Source organism: Peromyscus californicus, unplaced genomic scaffold (assembly GCF_007827085.1).
Source record: "Peromyscus californicus insignis strain IS unplaced genomic scaffold, ASM782708v3 Scaffold_3__1_contigs__length_106647218, whole genome shotgun sequence".
Classification (NCBI taxonomy): domain Eukaryota; kingdom Metazoa; phylum Chordata; class Mammalia; order Rodentia; family Cricetidae; genus Peromyscus; species Peromyscus californicus.
In genome coordinates this window covers 38,351,644-38,370,305 of record NW_026294551.1, presented here as the reverse complement: position 1 = coordinate 38,370,305, position 18,662 = coordinate 38,351,644, and the positions used below count along the sequence as shown (strand labels likewise).

Here is an 18,662-nt window from a genome sequence, read left to right as displayed (position 1 = left end):
GTGTAAGTAATCATGAAAATGTTTAAGTTCATTCTAATGAAATCCACACAAATTCAAATAAGAAAATACTATTTTTCACCTTTCAGACTGGCAATACCCAGGACTTGGAAAACAGCTAGAGGGATTGGAACTAATAGGAGCCTTTTGGGAGGTAATTTGGCAACATCTATCAGGATTTAATGTATTTTCGTTAAAACATTTTCACTTTTAAAAATTCATCCATACATTCACACAGACAGACAGAAATATTTAGAAATGTTTCCTATAGTTGTTCTAAAACTGGAGACAACAGAAACATCAAGTTTGACTAAGTTATAGCTTATAGTCATACAATGGAATTCCCCCCCCCCCCCAAGACAGGGTTTCTCTGTGTACCCCTGCTGTCCTGGAATTCTTCTGTAGACCAGACTAAATGTGTGAGCCACCACCTCCCAGCACAGCATACAATGGAATTCTTTACAGACAGAAAAATATAAGGTAGACTTTCATGCTACAATAAAGTATCTAGAATACAGTATATTTTAAAATTATAGTATTTTTAAATATAGTGACATTTTAGATTATTTGTTTAAACATACACATAACCATTTGACTTAATTCTACAAAAGGACCCCAGAGGTGTTCTAGGCAGTAAATGGCTGTTGAGGGGAGGAGAGCCATATTCGCTAAGTTGCCCTTGCTCAAGTAAATAATCCTCTACCCATTCTCATGTAGGCACTCCTAGTTAAAAGCAGTCAGCCACACACAAACAGAAAATGAAAGTAGGAGGAGACTAGGAAGGAAGAATTTAGTGGGAAGGGGAAGGGGGTAACGGGAAAGAATATGCTTAAAGTACATACATACCATGTAGGGGTGTGTGTGTGTAATGAAACAATGAAAAAAAAAAAACTTTTTTAATGATTTAAAAGAGGGGCTAGAGAGATGGCTTGGTGGTTAAGTGCATGTATTGCTCTTCCAGAGGACTAGAGTTCAATTCCCAGCACCCACATCAAGTGGCTCACAATCACCTATAACTCCAGTTCCAGAGGATCCAGTGCCTCTGACCTGCATTCACTTGCACATACCCACATGCACACACACATATTACTAAAAATTTTTTAAAAAGCACATTTATATATGTTACATATATGTCATATGCATAAAGCTTATAGAAACAGTATCATGGTTAAAATTTTCAGAGTAGGAAAAATTTTACATTTCATTTTAAATTCTTATGAAATTAAAAAGTATTGAGTATATTTTTTTGTAATTAAAAAATAAAAATGTGTAACATTGAAGGGGAAAAATTTCAGTCTTACCCATAGACAATGACTGCAAGGAGAGGGAGAATTAGCCTCTCCAGGGATGAGCTCCTTTATTGGTTATCCAATATGAATGAAGTGGACAGCCCTGAAACCATAAATACACAAACAATAAAAAAGACTCTGGGCTGGAGAGATGGCTCAGAGGTTAAGAGCACTGCTTGTTCTTCCAGAGGTCCTGAGTTCAATTCCCAGCAACCACATGGTGGCTCACAACCATCTGTAATGAGATCTGGTGCCCTCTTCTGGTCTGCAGGTGTACATGCACACAGAACACTGTATACATAATAAATAAACCTTAAAAAAAAAAAAAAGACTCAGCAAGTTGTATTTAGATATTTGTGTGTGTGTGTGTGTGTATGTAAAAATAATAACCAAAGAAAAAGAGGTTATCAATTTGAGAAGGGGGGGTATGCGAAGGGTTGGAAGGGGGAAAGTAATGCAATTCTAGTGTTGTTGTTTTTTTTATTTTAATTTTTATTTCATGTGTGTTCATGTTTTACCTGCATGTATGTCTGTGTGAAGTTGTTAGATCCCCTGAAACTGAAGTTACAGGTAGTTATGAGCCGCCATGTGGGTGCTAGGAATTGAACCTGGGTCCTCTGGAAGAGCAACCAGTTCTTTTAACAGCTGAGTCATCATCTCTCCAGCCCCCTAATATTTTTTTTAAAGAGATCTATAAACATAAACATAAAAATATAAACTACAAAATTAAAATGTGGTGGACTTAAGAAATGGCTCAGCAGTTTGGAGCACTTGCTGTTCTTACAGAGGACCCAGGTCCAGTTCCTAACACCTAGATGATGGCTAACAGCCATTGGTTAACTCTAGTTCCAGAAGAACTCCAATATCCTCTTCTGGCCTCCACAGGCACTGGATGTTCAGTGTGTACACAGACACTCATGGAGGTAAAACACTCATACTTGTAAAACAAAAACAAACAAACAAAAAAGGGTGGGGCTGCGTGTCTTTAATCCCAGCATTAAGGAGACAGAAGCAGGCAGATTTCCTTTGAGTTGAAGGCCAGCCTGGTCTACATAGTGAGTTCCTGGACAGTCAGAACAATGTAGAGAGATTCTATCTCAAAAATAGCCCCCTCAAGGGGGCTGGAGAGATAGCTCAGCAGTTAAGAGCACTGGCTGTTCTTCCAGAGGTTCTGAGTTCAATTCCCAGAAACTACACAGTGGCTCACAACCATAACAGGATCTGAAGCCCTCTCTGACTTACATGCAGACACAGCACTCATACCTAAAAAAATATATAAATAAATTTAAAAAATATCCCCCTCAAAAAAACAGAATGTTTCCTTTTTAAACAGAGAATTTTTTTGTTTTGTTTTGGTTTTTTTTTTTCCCGAGACAGTGTTTCTCTGTGTAGTTTTGGTGCCTATCCTGAATCTCGCTCTGTAGACCAGGTTCGATACCAGATCACAACCACAACCAACCAAATCCTTTAAATTTTAGAAACTGGATTTTAAACATTTCTCCTGCCAAACTCCTACATCAAATGCAAAGTCAGGGGATTTACAAAGCCTCATGCTAATAATCCAGCAGAGCAGTGCTGTCTCCTTTCTCACTAACTTCTCACAGGAGTTGATTCCACATGTAACTAGCCCCACAGACACTCTTCCCATAAGCTCACTGTCCCAGAGTTCTTACCGGTTCTCCTGGCAAACTCTCTGTTACAGGCTCCGGGGCTGGCTCAGGCTTGCCAAGAACTCGGTAGACAGAGCGCTTGGTCTGTGTTCTTCGAAGCAATCTTTCTTTGTCCATCAGAATGTGATCAATCTGAGTCAATATCGAGCGTTCAAAGGCACCAAAACCCTGCAATAACATTAACCAGTGTCAGGTAATGCAGGTCAGTGCTAAAGGCAGCTCCACTGGCTTCTCTTTCTGTCAGAGGAGAAAGAAAGCTGTCTTTTCAGGAGAGTTTTCTGTTAAGAGCTGAGTATGTCAGTAGCTATGACTATTCTCAGAAAAATCTTAGTCTTAAGCAGTCATCACTTTCTTCTGCTCCTTTAATAATGTATTCAAATCTGCTTATTTAAAGTATTTCATACTTTCAGCACCTGAACCAGGCTTCCTTTCCAGAATAAAACATTCTAATAAAGTTAAAATCAAACAGTTCAAACTTCAGGAGTAGAAGTAGTTCAATGAATCTGAGAAATAATTGCTTACTATTACACCACATAAATACATCAGACTTCCTATTTCTTACAAATTCTTCAGTTACCACATGTATCTTACACACAGACACGACACAGACACACACAAAGACATACAGACACACACTAGAGTGCTTTGAATAGGTATAGACTCCATAGATTCTTGTGTTTGAATGCTTGGCTCATAGGGAGTGGCACTATTAGGAGGTATGGCCTTGTTGGAGTGTCTGTGGCCTTGATGGAGGAAGTGTGTCACTGTGGGGGTGGGCTTTGAAGTCTCATATGCTCAAGCTATGCCCACTGTGGGCACAGTTGCTTCTGCTGCCTGTGGATCAAGATGTTGAACTCTCAGTTCTTCTCCAGCACCATTTCTGCCTGCATGCCGCCATGCTTTTCACCATGATGATAAAGAACTAAGCCTCTGAAACTATAAGCCAGCCCCAATTAAATGTTTCCTTTGTAAGAATTGCTGTGGTCATGGTGTCTGTTCATAGCAATAGAAACTCTAAGATAGACGGACACACACACACACACACACATACCTTGCCCAGTTTTCCAGAAGCAAGCTTGGTTTTATCATGCCACTTCTGCAGTGTACGGTTCCTATAGACTGTAAAGTCAGCAAAGCGCTTTGCCATGAAGCTGGGATAGTTCTCCATCTCTAGCTTCCTCTTTGGTGGGGCCTTTCTTTGCTTCTTCTTCTCTTTTACAAGCTCATCATCTTCACTAGAAATCTCTTCACTAGAAAACCAAGAAGAACATTAAGTCCAATGTAAACATTACTTAAGTTAACAGATTAGGTTCACATCAAGTATTTAGACCCTACCCATCATAACTATATTACATCAGAAAGATGAGGATAGCTTTTTTGTATGTTTAAAAAGAATATTCACGGTGCTAGAGAGATGGCTCAGTGATTAAGAGCATTGGTTGCCCTTCCAGAGAACCTGAGTTTGATTCCCAGCACCCACATAATGGCTCACAACTGTCTGTAATTCCAGTCTCAGAGGATCTGACACCTTCTTCTAGCCTCCACAGGCATTGCTTATACATGGTGCACAGATATACATGCAGGTAAAACATCTATACACATAAAATAAAAATAAAGATTAAAAATTTTTTTATAGTTCATAAGGACAATCAAAGACTCACGGAAATTTTCAAATAAGTATCAAAAAGCACCTGGGTTTAAATTTTTTTTTAATGATAAGTACACCATAAAAAGAAATGAGGTTGTAAAAACATTACTTGAAATTTATATGAAGCAGGCATATACTGCTACAGGAGAAACTTTAAAATTTTAAAAATGAACACATGCTCATATTTCTATGACCTTAAATTCCAAAATCAATAAGAGAAACATATTTCCATAATCAACTGCTAAGAAGAGGTGAATAATATTAATTGAACCAAATGAAAAGCAGCTGAATGTGAAAAAAAAATTAGCACTAAACCTGAAATGTAGATAAAAACAGCAGAGGAAGTTCAGAGTTCTCCAAGCATGTGCAGGGTTTCACTCTTGTCAAGCAACTATCTAGCTAGTATTATGTTGTGTAATTGGTATTAAAAGCAATTCAAGGATGACAGAAAGTTCATAGAAGGATGCACACAGAACTCAACATCTGCAGATGTGGGTATCCATGAAAGGTGTGAGCCATTTCCCCTTGGATACAGAGGAACAATTGCACAGGTGATGAAAACCACTATGACTGTCCTCAGTGCATGCGCTGGCTGTTTGGAACCTGGGGCTTATACCGGGACAACTTGGCTCAGCCTGGGAGGAGGGGACTGGACCTGCCTGGACTGAATCTACCAAGTTGAACTCAATCTTCAGGGGAGTCTTTGCCATGGAGGAGATGGGAATGGGGGGTGGACTGGGGGAAAGGGGGGAGGGAACGGGACACAAGGGAATTTGTGGCTGATATGTAAAATTAAATTAAATTATAAAATAAAATAAAAACAGAAAGGAAAAAAAAACACTATGAAAACATACTACAGCCTCCAACTACTTAGCCAACTGCACTCACTGGACTACTGGTTCCAACACACAGATGGTTCTCAAGGAGATGGTTGTGACTGAGTCCATGGTATGAGCACAAAATATTTCATAGCATTAATTAAGCATTAATATTCAAAATATGATTTTAATCTACTAATTATTATAGAACAAAAGAGAAGGCAAGTATTTTGCCTAAGACTACAAAGATAAGCAGGTACAAAAAGTTAGAACAAGCAGCCTAGTCTCCATCATCCTGTTCTGACCACCAGTCAAATACAAGAGTAGCTCTGCTTTAATCATTATCAAATTTCATATGTATCTGTACGGGAAGGACATGGCTTTCTTTTTCATACAGGATAGGAATCTGTCCAGACCAAAAGAAAATAAGCAAGCCGACAGTTCTGCTTCTTCCGTACCTCTCTGTTTTGGGTTTCATTCCATTTACTAGATATCTAGTGTCCGGGTACTGGAAAAGCAACTCTTCCTGAAGATCCACCAATGACCTTAACAATGCTTTAAGTGCTTTGTGACCTGGGATAGAAATAAAGCACAGAAAGGGGATAATTAGTCATTTACAACTCTCTACAATGGCAGATGGCTGTCATTCACTGTCTGCTGAGCAGTTCTCAATGGGGAGAATGCAGGGACAGAATCAGGAGACAGTGAGTATTCTTTGAAATCAACTCCATGGAAAACATCACAGTGCCTGTCTCGCATGGTAGTAAGGAACAAGACAGCCATGTGGAAGATTATTAGAAATGTGTCTGCAGATAGAAAGACTTCAGTGTCCAGTTCTTTTTTTTTTTTTTTTTTAATTTTATTTTACACTGTGTGAAGGTGTCAGATCCCCTGGAACTGGAGTTACAGACAATTGTGAGCTACCATGTGGGTGCTGGGAATTGAACTCAGGTCCTCTGAAAGAACAGCCAGTGCTCTTAACCACTGAGCCATCTCTCCAGCCCAGTGGCCACTTCTTAAAGTCAATAAGTTTGACAAACTCCTTGCCTGTTATCATAACGAATACAATTTTCCCTTAATACTTAGTTCCTTGGGTATATCCTAGAGGCTACCCACAGATCTCTTGGGTGATGCCTCTGTCAAGCAATTCCTTCCAAAAGTCATCTTCTCCTGAAGAATACAATTTAGTTCTCTCTCTCCCCACCAGATCTCATCTGCCTCTGATCTGAGCTGCAAATCAGTCTCTCAAGCTCCAAACATATCCTACAGAAAGTCTCTGTTCATATATAAAAGCCAAGTTAGGGGGCTGGGGACATGGCTCAGTGGGTAAAGCATTTGCTTTGTAAGCATGAGGACCAGGGTTCAGATTTCCAGACTTATGAAAATGCCAGGCAAGCATTGTGGCCCACTAGGAATCCTAGCTCTTAGAAAGCTGAGATGGCATCCCCAGGACAAGCTGGCCAACTAGACTAGCCAAAGAGCAAGCTCCAGTCTTGAATGAGAGATTGTGACTCTCATGAATAAGGTAGAGAACAACCAAGGAAGACGCCTACCTGATGTTGGCCTCTAGTCTCCACATGCACAAGCATACATGTGCACCCATACACATGAGAACATGTATACACACATGAATGCACACCACACACAGACAAAAACCAAAATCAAACCAACCAACCAACCAAACAAACAAACAAAAAACCCAAATTAATAATTTCCAACTTGCAGTACTAAGATGTATATTAATTTATACATGGACAGAATTTGGGAGGCTCAGGCACCAGGCCATTTGGGGCTACAGAGCAAAGATCCTGCCAGGAAAATGTGTTTACTCATATAGACAATATTCTCCACTTGGTTCTTACATCTAACAGGATGCATCTGTAATACAGTTGGTCAGGATTAGGTATACAATCTATGGCTAAGAACTTAAAAAAAAAAAAAAAGTCTGGGGATGTGACTCAGTTGGTAGACTCACTGCCTAGCATTCATAAAGACCCTGGGTTTGATACTCAGCACCATCATAAACTAGGCATGGCGGCAAATCTGTAATCCCAGCACTCAAGAGGTGGAGCAGGAGGATCAGAAGTTCAAAGTCATCCTCTGTTCTACAAAGGGAATTTGAAGTGAGCCTGGGCTAAAGACCTTGTCTCAAACAAACCAAAAAACATTAAAAACTGGACCTTTGCTGGGCATGGTGTCAGACATCTTTATTCTCAGAATTTGGGAGGCAGAGGCAGGTGGATCTCTTTGAGTTTGAGGTCAGCCTGATCTACAGAGTGAGTCCCAGGATAGTCAGAGCTACACAGAGAAACCCTGTCTCAAACAACTAACAACTCCAGACCACTGAGACCTGAACTCTTGCCTTCTGTATTAGAATAACCCTACTAAAGAGTTCACCAAATACTAATAATCAACATTTATTTGTTGAGAACACTCAGATTTCTCTCTGATAATCAAATTTCCACATCTTCAGATAACTGCCAGACAATCTCTGCCTTAATACCCTATCGCAATTCAAATCTGCCATCTCAAAACAGAACTTTCTTCCACCTAATATTTCCCCTTTGACTGTACTTTTCCCCACACACTGCTTTCACAGATCATTGACATTTGGATGCCTATAACTCTATACATGTAATTGGCTATGAATTTTCATATTTCCCATTCATATTATCACTAATAATTGTTCATCTTTGGCCATAGTTCAATTACTTCTTTCTTCTTTTTCAAGCTATAATTGCACAAGCATTCCTATTTTTTCATCCAACAACCTTTGCATTTACACTACACTAACTTCAACACACACAAACTTTTACTAAGTGATTTTTTTTGGGGGGGGGGTCTTATTCTATGTTTCTTTCTGGTCTCCTTCTCCTCACACAGCAAGGGCAGCCTTTTTAAATTCTCGATCCTAGCCAATTCATCAATGGGGTACCACCAACACATGTTAAACAATAGTTCCGGCCATGTCATTCTATTTTAACATAAGGCTAAAAGGCCAAGCAACCTGAAAGTCTTCCCAGAAGAAACTCCATGACCAAAACAACTTTATGCCTTTAAATTATCTACATATGAAGCTTTATAAATACAATTTCCTTATTTAAATGAGATTCCTGTTCATATCTTTTATAAATTCTATAATACTTTCATACCAGTGTGTATTCATGCCAATTAAGAGGATTTACAAATACCTGAGTACTTCCTAAAAAAAAAAATCCCAAATGTCTTGTGTCCTAGGTCCAAGATTATAAACTGGTTATGCTCAATCTCTAGAAACAAAAAAAAACAAAAATGAAAGTTTTCCACCATAAAGATGAAGAACAAAAATAAATTGGAGCCAGAAATGGCAGCTCATATACTCAGATCACCCAGGAGGATGAGGCAGGGGGATCACAAGTCAAGACTGACCTGCAAGCACGGCAGGCTAGTTCATAAAAAGAAGCAGATGGACAGAGCCGTTTTTCTGCAAGTCAGCTTTTGGGAAATGGATAGAGACAAAATGAACAGTAGAATGAAAAAAGGATAAGGATTAATAATTTTAAAGGCAAAAAATACCTTACTAAGAAAATATTCAGAAAGGAGTCCATGAAAACAGAGAGGGGCAGGGAAAAATCTATCTCTCTGTCACTGTTTTACTTATTTTCTAGAAATAGGTATTTGGTTTTGCTGTTTTTGTAGGATAATGCACATGTGTGAGCAGTCATGCAATCATGGAAGTGTGTTTAGTTTTGTTTTTTCCTGTGCTGAAGATTAAGTCTAAGGCTTCACATGCTGCTAGGCAAGTATATCACCAATAAGCTGCATCCTTAACCCAAATAGTTAATTTGTAAGAGAGAAATCCTATTTTCCAAAGTGAAACCACAAATCCATTTTGTTTCTGAAAAATTGATTCAGTTGAAATCATGAATTTTGCAGGTAAATAGGTGGAACTAGAAAAGATCATATTGATTGAGGTACCCCAGACCCAGAAAGACAAGTGTTGCATGTGGTGATATATTGTGTATCAAATAAAGCTTGCCTGAGGATCAGAGGACAGAACAAGCCACTAGATTAAACATAGAGGCGAGGCAGTGGCAGCACACACCTTTAATTCTAGCAGTTGGGAGGCAACGATCCATCTGGATCTCTTATGAGTTCAAAGCCACCCTGGACTACATGAGATTGATTCAGTCTAGAAGAGAAACAGAGCCAGGCAGTGGTGGCACACACCTTTAACCCCAGTACTTGGGAGTCACACACCTTTAATCCCAGCACTTGAGATCTCATGCCTTTGCTACCAGTATTTAGGAAACACACAGGCCATTAATCCCAGCACTAGGAAGGAAGTGAAATGGCTGGGTGGAGAAAGGCATATAAGGTGTGAGGAGACAGGAACTAGAGACCCCCTTTTTGGCTGAGGCCTCAGAGGCTTGTAGTCTGAGGATTGTGGAGATAGGATCTTGCCTTCCATTCGGTCTGAGGATTTGGTAGCAGTGAGAATTTCCTCTAGAGGCTCGTTCCTTTGTCTCTCTGATCTTTCAGCATCTACCCCAATATCTGGCTCCAGGTGTTCTGTGTAAGACCAGTTTGGATTCGTGCAACAGCTACATGTTCTCTCTCATCAGACTCTTAGGCACCCAATCTTTAGATGTGAGTACACATCCTGGATTAACTGCAAAGTCAGGAAAGTAAAAAGGGGCCATTGCCAGGGTGGGATGGGGGAAAACAATAGAAAGAAAAATACCAGGGTACAAATCAGGGAAATGGGAACAAAGAAGGGGCTCAAATAAAGGAGGGGAAGGGAGATAAATACAGAAGGAAGGAAGGAAAGGGCAAAATAATAGTAAGGATGTCTGAGAAAGTCATAAGGAATCATATTATTAACTATTTACCTTTAAAAAACCCCAAATGTTTAATATCTGTAAATCCAAATATAAATATACATGTACAGTTTGAATTAAATTTTCTCATCTGGACTCCCAATCTCCCTTCCAAGACCCAAAGAGCACCTAACAAACACCAGGCATGAGAAGCCTTCCTTTGAATTGTTGCTAAGGATTGTTCAGGAGACACTCAAAACATAAAACATACCGGCTATTGCTACTGCCCTTGGTTGACCTCTCCCCACCCCCAGGTGGAAAGTTAAGTCCCTATTGCTGAAGACATCATGCACTTCAGACCCAGGGCCTCGAGGCCACAAAGCTGGAACTAACCTGAATGCCTCCTCCCTGGGGATTAACTTTCATGGTACCAAAAGGTGCTACACAAGCTTCCAGAGAAAGAAAGCAACAGTCCTACCCAGCTACAACGCCCAGGACTACAACAATCAGCATGGCACATAACTGTAGGATGCAGTAGTGGTATGCATACCTTAGCAGTAACCAACAGCTCTCTAAGTGGACTTGAGACCCATTCAACATGAAGGAAACCATGCCTGGTACTGGAAACCTAGAAACTACCCATGGCCAGTGAAGTCGTGGATCTTGGAGGAGAACCTACAAACTAGCATAATCCCCTACTACATTCTAAATATTTGTCTTTAGTCCTCACCCCTCATCAAAGAAACGTCTCTTTACAACAGACAGAGACCATTATAGAAAATCACAACCAATCAAAATGCAGAGATGTGGAGCCCAGTCCCAAAGGATGCATTTACAAAACAATTCCTAAACCTAAGGCTCAAGGAACAAACATTATGGGAGAGAGAGTGGAAAGATTGTAAGAGTCAGAATAACAGAGTATGCTGTGAGATTATGTCTCCTAGTAATGTCAGAAACTACACCCATAAAGTCTCACCAACATGGCTACTTGAACATGAGATGAACAAGCTCAATGATAGATATGTCAAAGAGGATCAGGGAAAGCCTATGAGGTCTCATCCCTATACAAAGAACTGCAGACAAATAAGGAATGCTGAGAGCAGAAGAAAGTCTTCTCTAGGGAATTGGTTACCCAATCTCAAATGGTCAACATACAAGTAACAATATACAGACTGAGAAACTAATATCTAGTTATATGTACATATATATACATACATACACACATATATGCATGTAACAACAATTAATGAAAAAAGAGGTCATGAATTTGAAATCGAGCAAGGAGAGGTAAGTATAAGAGAGGGTTTGGAGGGAGAAAAAGGAAGGGAGAAATGATGTAATAACATTGTAAATTGGTAGTTGTAGTTCTTAGAGAAAAGAATTCCTTGGACCAACTCAGCACTGAGAAAATAAAACTGAAGAAACAAGCCAGGTGTGGTAGAGCCTGCCTGTAATCACAGTACTTCTGAGGTTGAAGGAGGAGGATCACAGTTTAAGAACAGCTACACAGATGTTGTTATGAAGACAGATAGATGGACAGATTACTAGACTAAACCTTGAAAATATTAGGTTAAGTAGAAATGCCAGCTGTACAAAAGAAACATAACTCCACTAACATGAGGAAACTAAAATACTACAATTCATAGAGAAGGAAATGGAGAATTAATGTTTAATAGTACAATTTTGGGTGAGAACATGTTCTGGAAACAGACAGTGGTAGGTAATGGTTTGTACAACAATGCAAATGTACTTAATGACACTGAACTGTACACTTAAAATGGTTTAATAAAGGTTTATGTCAAAAATAGTTCACCACAATAAAAACACTGATATAATTCAGTAGAACAGTTATCTAGCATGAAAAAAAGTCTTGGGTTCAAACTAGCACCACCATGCAAAACAACCAACCACCCACCCAACCAAACAAAAACCTACAAAACAATGACTTAAAGCCCAAGACCATAGTATCGTAAATAATCCTATCATTCTAGTCCATCTTTGTAGGGAAAAAGTTATAATATTTCAAACAGTTTATTCAAAAAGATCAGGAAAAATGGAAAATTATTTAGACTTTAAAAGGAAGCAAAGTATGGCAGATGTTTTAACACAGATAACCCTTGATGACCCCTAAGTGAATCAGCCAATCAGAAACAAACAAAAAGTACAATCCACTTAACATTAAAATCAGTGAGACACCAGGTGGTGGTGGTGCACACCTTTAATCCCAGCACTTGGGAGGCAGAGGCAGGCAGATTTCTGAGTTTGAGGTCAGCCTGGACTACAGAGTAAGTTCCCAGACAGCCAGGGCTACACAGAGAAACCCTGTCTCAAAAAAACAAACATGAAAAGCCAACAAAGAAAAAAAAAAAGAAAAGAAGGAAAGAAAGAAAAACCAGTGAGAAAAGCCAGGCATGGCGGTGGCACACACCTCTAATCCTAGCAGTCAAGAGGCAGGGGCAGGTGGATCTCCGTGAGTTTGAAGTCAGTCTGGTCTACAAGGTGAGTTCCAGGGTATCCAGCGCTATGTAGAGAGATCCTGTCTCACTCGCCCCCCCAAAAAGTAAGTAAATAAAAATAAAATCACTGAGCGAGAAGAGAATGGCTACTGTCAGGAGTTTCAGGAGGAGGAAATGAAGACTTATTTAGTAGGCACAGATGAAAAAGTTCTAGAGATTGGTTGTACAAAGGCATAGTTTATTTATTCACAGTTTTGCAATGAGACAGCTTATTACTATGCAACCCAGGCTGGCCCCAAACGTGTGATCCTCCTGCCTCTGCCTCCCAAATGCTAGAATTATTAGCATGGGCCACCACAATCAAAATTCTAGAGAACTGTATCAAATGCTAGTGAACTATACATTAAAAATGGCTTATAAATAAATGAATGAATAAATGAATGAATGAATGAATGAAAAAATAAACAGAAAAAGAAGAGGAGTGGAATGTAGCTCAGTTGGTAGCATGCTTGCCTACCACACATGAGACCCTATGTTTGATACCTGGTACCACATCGACTGGGCATGGTGGCATATGCCTGTAGTCCCGCACTTGGGAGGTAGCCGCAGGAGGATCAGAAGATCAAGATCATTCTCAGTTGTATAAGGGATTTGAGGCTAGCCTTGTCTTTATGGAGGAAAATGGTAAACTTGCTGCTATGTTGCATGTTCTTTATTTAACATACTGAAAGGTGAAAAAAAAAGAGTGAAGCATCTCTTCCCCACTTCCTCTAAGTAACATGTGCCATGACCTAAAACATGAGTGAAGGAAGAAGATACCAGGGCTGGAGAGATGGCCCAGCAGTTAAGAGCACTTGTTACCCTTACAGAGTTCAGTTCCCAGCACACACAAGATGGCTCATAATTATCAATAATTCGAGTTCCAAGAGATCCAATGCCTTTTTCTGATCTCAACAGGCACCAGGCACATATGTGGTGCACATGTACACACGCAGGCCAAACACTTGTATACATAAAAAGTTAGTTAATATAAAATAATTTAAAGTTTTCTTTAAAAGAAAGAAGCTACAAGACAAGTGTGCCATAGTTGCTTGCCAACTGGCAAGTCACAGTCCAACTCCAACATTCGGCATAACCAAGAACTGTGAAGGGATCCAATGAAAGACAGCTTTTTTTTTTCCTTTTCTCTTTTTGGTTTTTCAAGACAGAGTTTCTCTGTTTAGCCTTGGCTGTTCTCAGACTCAGAGATGCGCCTCCCTTTACCTCCCAAATGTTGGGATTAAAGAGGTGCACCACTTTCGCCCAGCAAAAGTCTACAACTTTTAAGGGCCACTCTCAAGCACTTTTTAAAAATTATTCATTTTTATGTGCATTGGTGTTTTGCCCACATGTATATCTGTGTGAGGGTGTTGGATCCTGGAGTTAAAGACAATTGTGAGCTGCCATGTAGGTACTTGGAATTGAACCGGAGGACCCAGGTTTTTTCGAGCACTTTTTATTTTGTTCCAGTTGGTATTTTTTTTTTAATTCAATGCAGATTCATTCAACAGCTTTACCAATCCAACAAGAAAACAGAGAGCCAGCATCAGTAAATTGAAGCGCCTTTCTGTTAACATTCTCACATGTTCCCATTTTTTACACCCACTCAGAAAGTAGCTCTTAAGTATAAGCTCCATTCAAAGTGTCAAGAAACTGGTCAGAAATGAACTCTATAATTACATTTTTAAACTTCCTACCCGCCCCCTCACAGTTAATCAAAGCAATTATCACAGTGACCACTACACAGATAACTTCCCATAAACAGATTTAGAAGACAGAACTCAATTTTCATTTCTTCTTCTTTTTTTTTTTTTTTTTTTAAAGATTTATCCATTTATTATGTATACAGTGTTCTGCCTGCATGTATCCCCCGCAGGCCAGATGAGGGCACCAGATGTCATTACAGATGGTTGTGAGCCACCATGTGGTTGCTGGGAATTGAACTCGGGACCTCTGGAAGAGCAGTCAGTGCTCTTAACCCCTGAGCCATCTCTCCAGCCCCCAATTTTCACTTCTTTATAAATATAAAGGCCACACTTCTGTCTGGTATGCAAAAGCTGGGTTGGTAAGATGGCTCATCCATTAAAGTACTTACTACTGAGCCTAATGACCTAAGTTTGATCTCGGGGGACCTACATGGTGGATCCAGAAAACTGACTCCTCTAAGAGGTCCTCTGACCTCCACACACACATGAACACAGCATCCACACCAACATACTCCCCCACTTGTAAATAAATAGATGGTGTGTAAAACCTACAGACACAAAGGAGCAAAAGCCAGCGCTGACAAGAGTAAAGAATCTGGAAACTCAAATCCAACAGTGAATTCTTCAAATTCTTCCCAGGCAAAACAAATACTCTCTTTATTATTCATATAGGACTGAATTCTATTTGTCCAACACTATGAATAAAAGATAGACTGAAATCAACAGTTTCTAATTCACCTCTAATTTTTCTGCCAATGATTACAGAGTTAAAAAGTTAAGAGAAGCAGTGAAGACTCAATGCTCAAATCACCTTGGCATATGGCCACAAAACAGATGGAGACTGTCAAGGATATTTGGGTTTAGTTTGCCCTACATGGTCCATTTCCAGAAGCCTTTCCCTTAAGAGGAGATTAAGAAAGACACTGCTTCCCAGCACTAGCAAGACTCAATATAAGCATGTGTCTACCAGCGTTAGAAATGATTCTGAGTAGAAAACAAGGGAAGGAGCACTTTACTGAGAGTCCAGGGCCTGAATTCTGTTACTAACTAGTCATATTATACAGAGTGCACTAATTTAATCTCTTTGAGCCTCATTTTCTTACCTATAAAATGTAGGCAATTCTTTCCTTGTTGTTCTTATAAAAATGAGGTAAAAACAATAGATGTGTTATTGTCTACTGACATATTTTGGATATTTTTCTAAAAGCTTTAGAATAGAAGGTCTGTTACTGTGAAACCATCATCTCCCACATGCTCAAAATCTTTTCAGAGCTGCATGTGTTGAGCTGCAGCACTAAGATTGGACTCGACTGGACTGGTATTCACTGATCCTGACATTCATTTACAAGCTACTCATTTGCAAGCATTTCTAAATGTAAAATGTCACCAGTCTAGTATCCTCTTCACCCAACAAGTTTACTTTTCCCAATTCATCTAGATTGTTCAACACTAACAATATTGTAGACACAGAATCAGTTCGGACGTGCGCTAATTAGATTATAAACTAATAAGTACATTTCTGGCAGTGGAAGAAGGGAAACGAGAAGGGTATGAATGTGGAAAGTAAAACGAAGCTTACCTTTCCACTTTTAAAATGCCTGCACAGTTATTGTAAATAAATATGCAAACAAACAATTATTTACATACAAATACACACAAGCTCTCCCTCACCACCCCTAGGCAGATGCACTGAACTGGAATCTGCAGATTTTAAGAGTGTCTTTTTTTTTTTTGACCCCTCCATCAAAAGTAACTCCAGAACTAGAGCTAAAGTACAGGTCAAAATGACACAGGAAAGACAGGCCGAGAACAATACTCTCATTCAAATCCACACAAGCCTGCCACTTGCACTAGTCATCCCCAGCAATTAATCCCCCAAGAAAGACGTTTGATTAAATCTTTTCAAGCAAATCCTTTGCTTTGCTTTTGTTAGTTCACTTCTTGTCAACATCTATTAAAATATGCCTTTAATTCTCCCACAATCTTAAAAAACACCGATTCCACTGTCTTCAACTTTAATCAACTGTATGGCCAGCATTTTTCATTTCATAATAATGTGCTGCTTGGAATTCAAGAGGCAGGCTCAGCATCAATCATCTGGTAAGAATTTTTCCACTGCAATAAATATGCAAATGAGGAGAGCCAGTCAGTCGTATTTCAGGCCCGACTTGCTAGTGTTTTAAAAAAGACACAAATTTATTAATTGCCGGTGGCCAGAGGAATCCTATTACTTTGGGCATTGATTACAAAGCTGTGTGAGTGATTATTGTGCAACTCGCGGGCTACCCAGGCATGAGGAAAAATTATTAAAGCAAGGCAGAGATTATCAACTCAGAATAACAATAAGCCTTAACATTTAGGCCCTAACTTCTTCAACAAAGAATTACGTGAAGGCTCCACTGTATCATAATTCTGAATTCTGTCAGTATTACTGTTTGGTCTTGTTCTATATTCCCCAAGCAGAATGGCATTACCAGTAAGAAAGAGGACTGCAGGTTACAATTCCTCAACAACCACCATTTGGATGAAAGGCTATCATTTCCAATGTACATCCAAATAGGATTTGTATATTTCCATGTAAGGATGCAGATATTCAGGTGTGTGCATTCTTACATGCATAGATTTGGACAAATGGGCTGCTGTGGCAGGGGCTGTGGCTCTGGCTGGACAATGCAGGGAGATGGGCACTCCTGTGCTGGCTATTTCTGTGGACCCAAAGAACAATTTCCTTAATGGTATAAAAATAACAAGAAGAATAACTTTCCCAAGCAGAGTATGGGGACTTATATTCTAAAATCATGAAGGCTAAGCCATAAGCAGACTTGGGTTTTCACACCTCAGAGGACATGGCTGTAGAAGACGTGCAGCCTATGGAAGGGTCTATGGAGAAAACAACTTGATGGGCTAATTCAGAATGCAAAGTGTTTTTGTGAGAAACATTCAACTCAAAATGTATTAAATATCATAAGAAAGAGGACTCAGTGGACAAAACTTATTTTTTTTTCTGCTTAAGAGAATGATATGGGGAATTGGGGGAGTAGAAGTTGAAATAAGGGAAAGATGAAGAGACAGGGTGAAATATATGCTGGGTGAGCCACTGTGCAGAAAGAAACAAAAAAGAAAAAAAATCTCAACATTTTACATTACTGCCACACTAAGTAACATGATAAATAGAGTGCATTTGAGTTCTGTGGAGGGACATCCCACTCAAGCTATAATTTCTGGCCAGGCATGAATTTATAAGGAAGAGAAAGGAACTGCAGAATTTCTTAGGTTTCCCTGAATACTCTCTCAAATACCTTGATGAAGTGTCAATAAATCCTTAAAAAGCCCTATAGGACATAGCAATCTAACTGATCAATGTACTTCCAGAAATCTGCAACAGTTACCTTCCTGCACAGGTCCTAGACAGCCTACTTTAGTACTTTCCCAAAAAGGAAAATTCATTTGTCCCCCTTAAATAGAAAGAGTAAATATTCAGAATACAAGGTACTTAAAATCCGAGTTTATTTACAAGTGATTATTTAAACTGCCTAGCAGCAGTTACCCAGGAAGAGTGGGGGATACTATCATTTGTATTGGATATACTTTTGAACTGTTTGAATATTTTATAAGCATATATTACTTTCATAATTTAAAATTTTATTAAAATTTAAAGTAAACTGCGAAGTAAGGAAAGTTATTAAAAATAAAATTAGAAGCAAACTTAAGCAAGCCTCTCTCGGTTCATGTAAAACAGTCTGAGAAGTCCACAGCCTAGTGGACACTGGAACTTCTACTAAAAAAGGGATGATTCTTTCCTATTGTAAAACTGAGCCTGACTAAATTCTCAAAATCTTATGCGTATACAAATAAATCCAATGAAAAGGAGGATTTGGGAAGCACCTTTTTGAAATATCCGGATTTCATGCAGAATTAGTCACTCTTCTCTCAGGGTCAATCCTATCATTGGTAAAAATCACCACATTGCACTAAATCTTGGATTTTAAGTACCTTATATTCTGAATATTTACTCTTACTATATAAAGAGGGGGAAATGAAATTTCCTTTGTGGGAAATTCCTTTTTCTTTTTTTTCTTTTTCTTTCTATCCCCCTCCCCCCAGGCTCCGCTGCCCTGGTTCTCCAAGACAGAGTTTCTGTGTAGCTCTGGCTGTCCTGGAACTCACTCTGTAGGTCAGGCTGGCCTTGAACTCAGAGATTCGAATGCCTGTACCTCCCCAGTGCTAAGATTAAAGGTGT

At 39.3% G+C, this 18,662-nt stretch overlaps 1 protein-coding gene across 1 annotated transcript in view; it reads right to left on the bottom strand.

Annotated features, from left to right (window-relative positions):
* Aatf (apoptosis antagonizing transcription factor) overlaps window positions 1–18,662 on the bottom strand; it is a 115,901-nt gene that overhangs the window by 56,611 nt on the left and 40,628 nt on the right. Inside the window, exons 5-7 of the mRNA XM_052756844.1 lie at window positions 5,881–5,995; window positions 4,008–4,206; window positions 2,960–3,124 (exon numbers count right to left, since the gene is read on the bottom strand). Of these exons, the coding sequence (XP_052612804.1) occupies window positions 2,960–3,124; window positions 4,008–4,206; window positions 5,881–5,995 (479 nt within the window). The remainder of the gene's footprint in view (window positions 1–2,959; window positions 3,125–4,007; window positions 4,207–5,880; window positions 5,996–18,662) is intronic.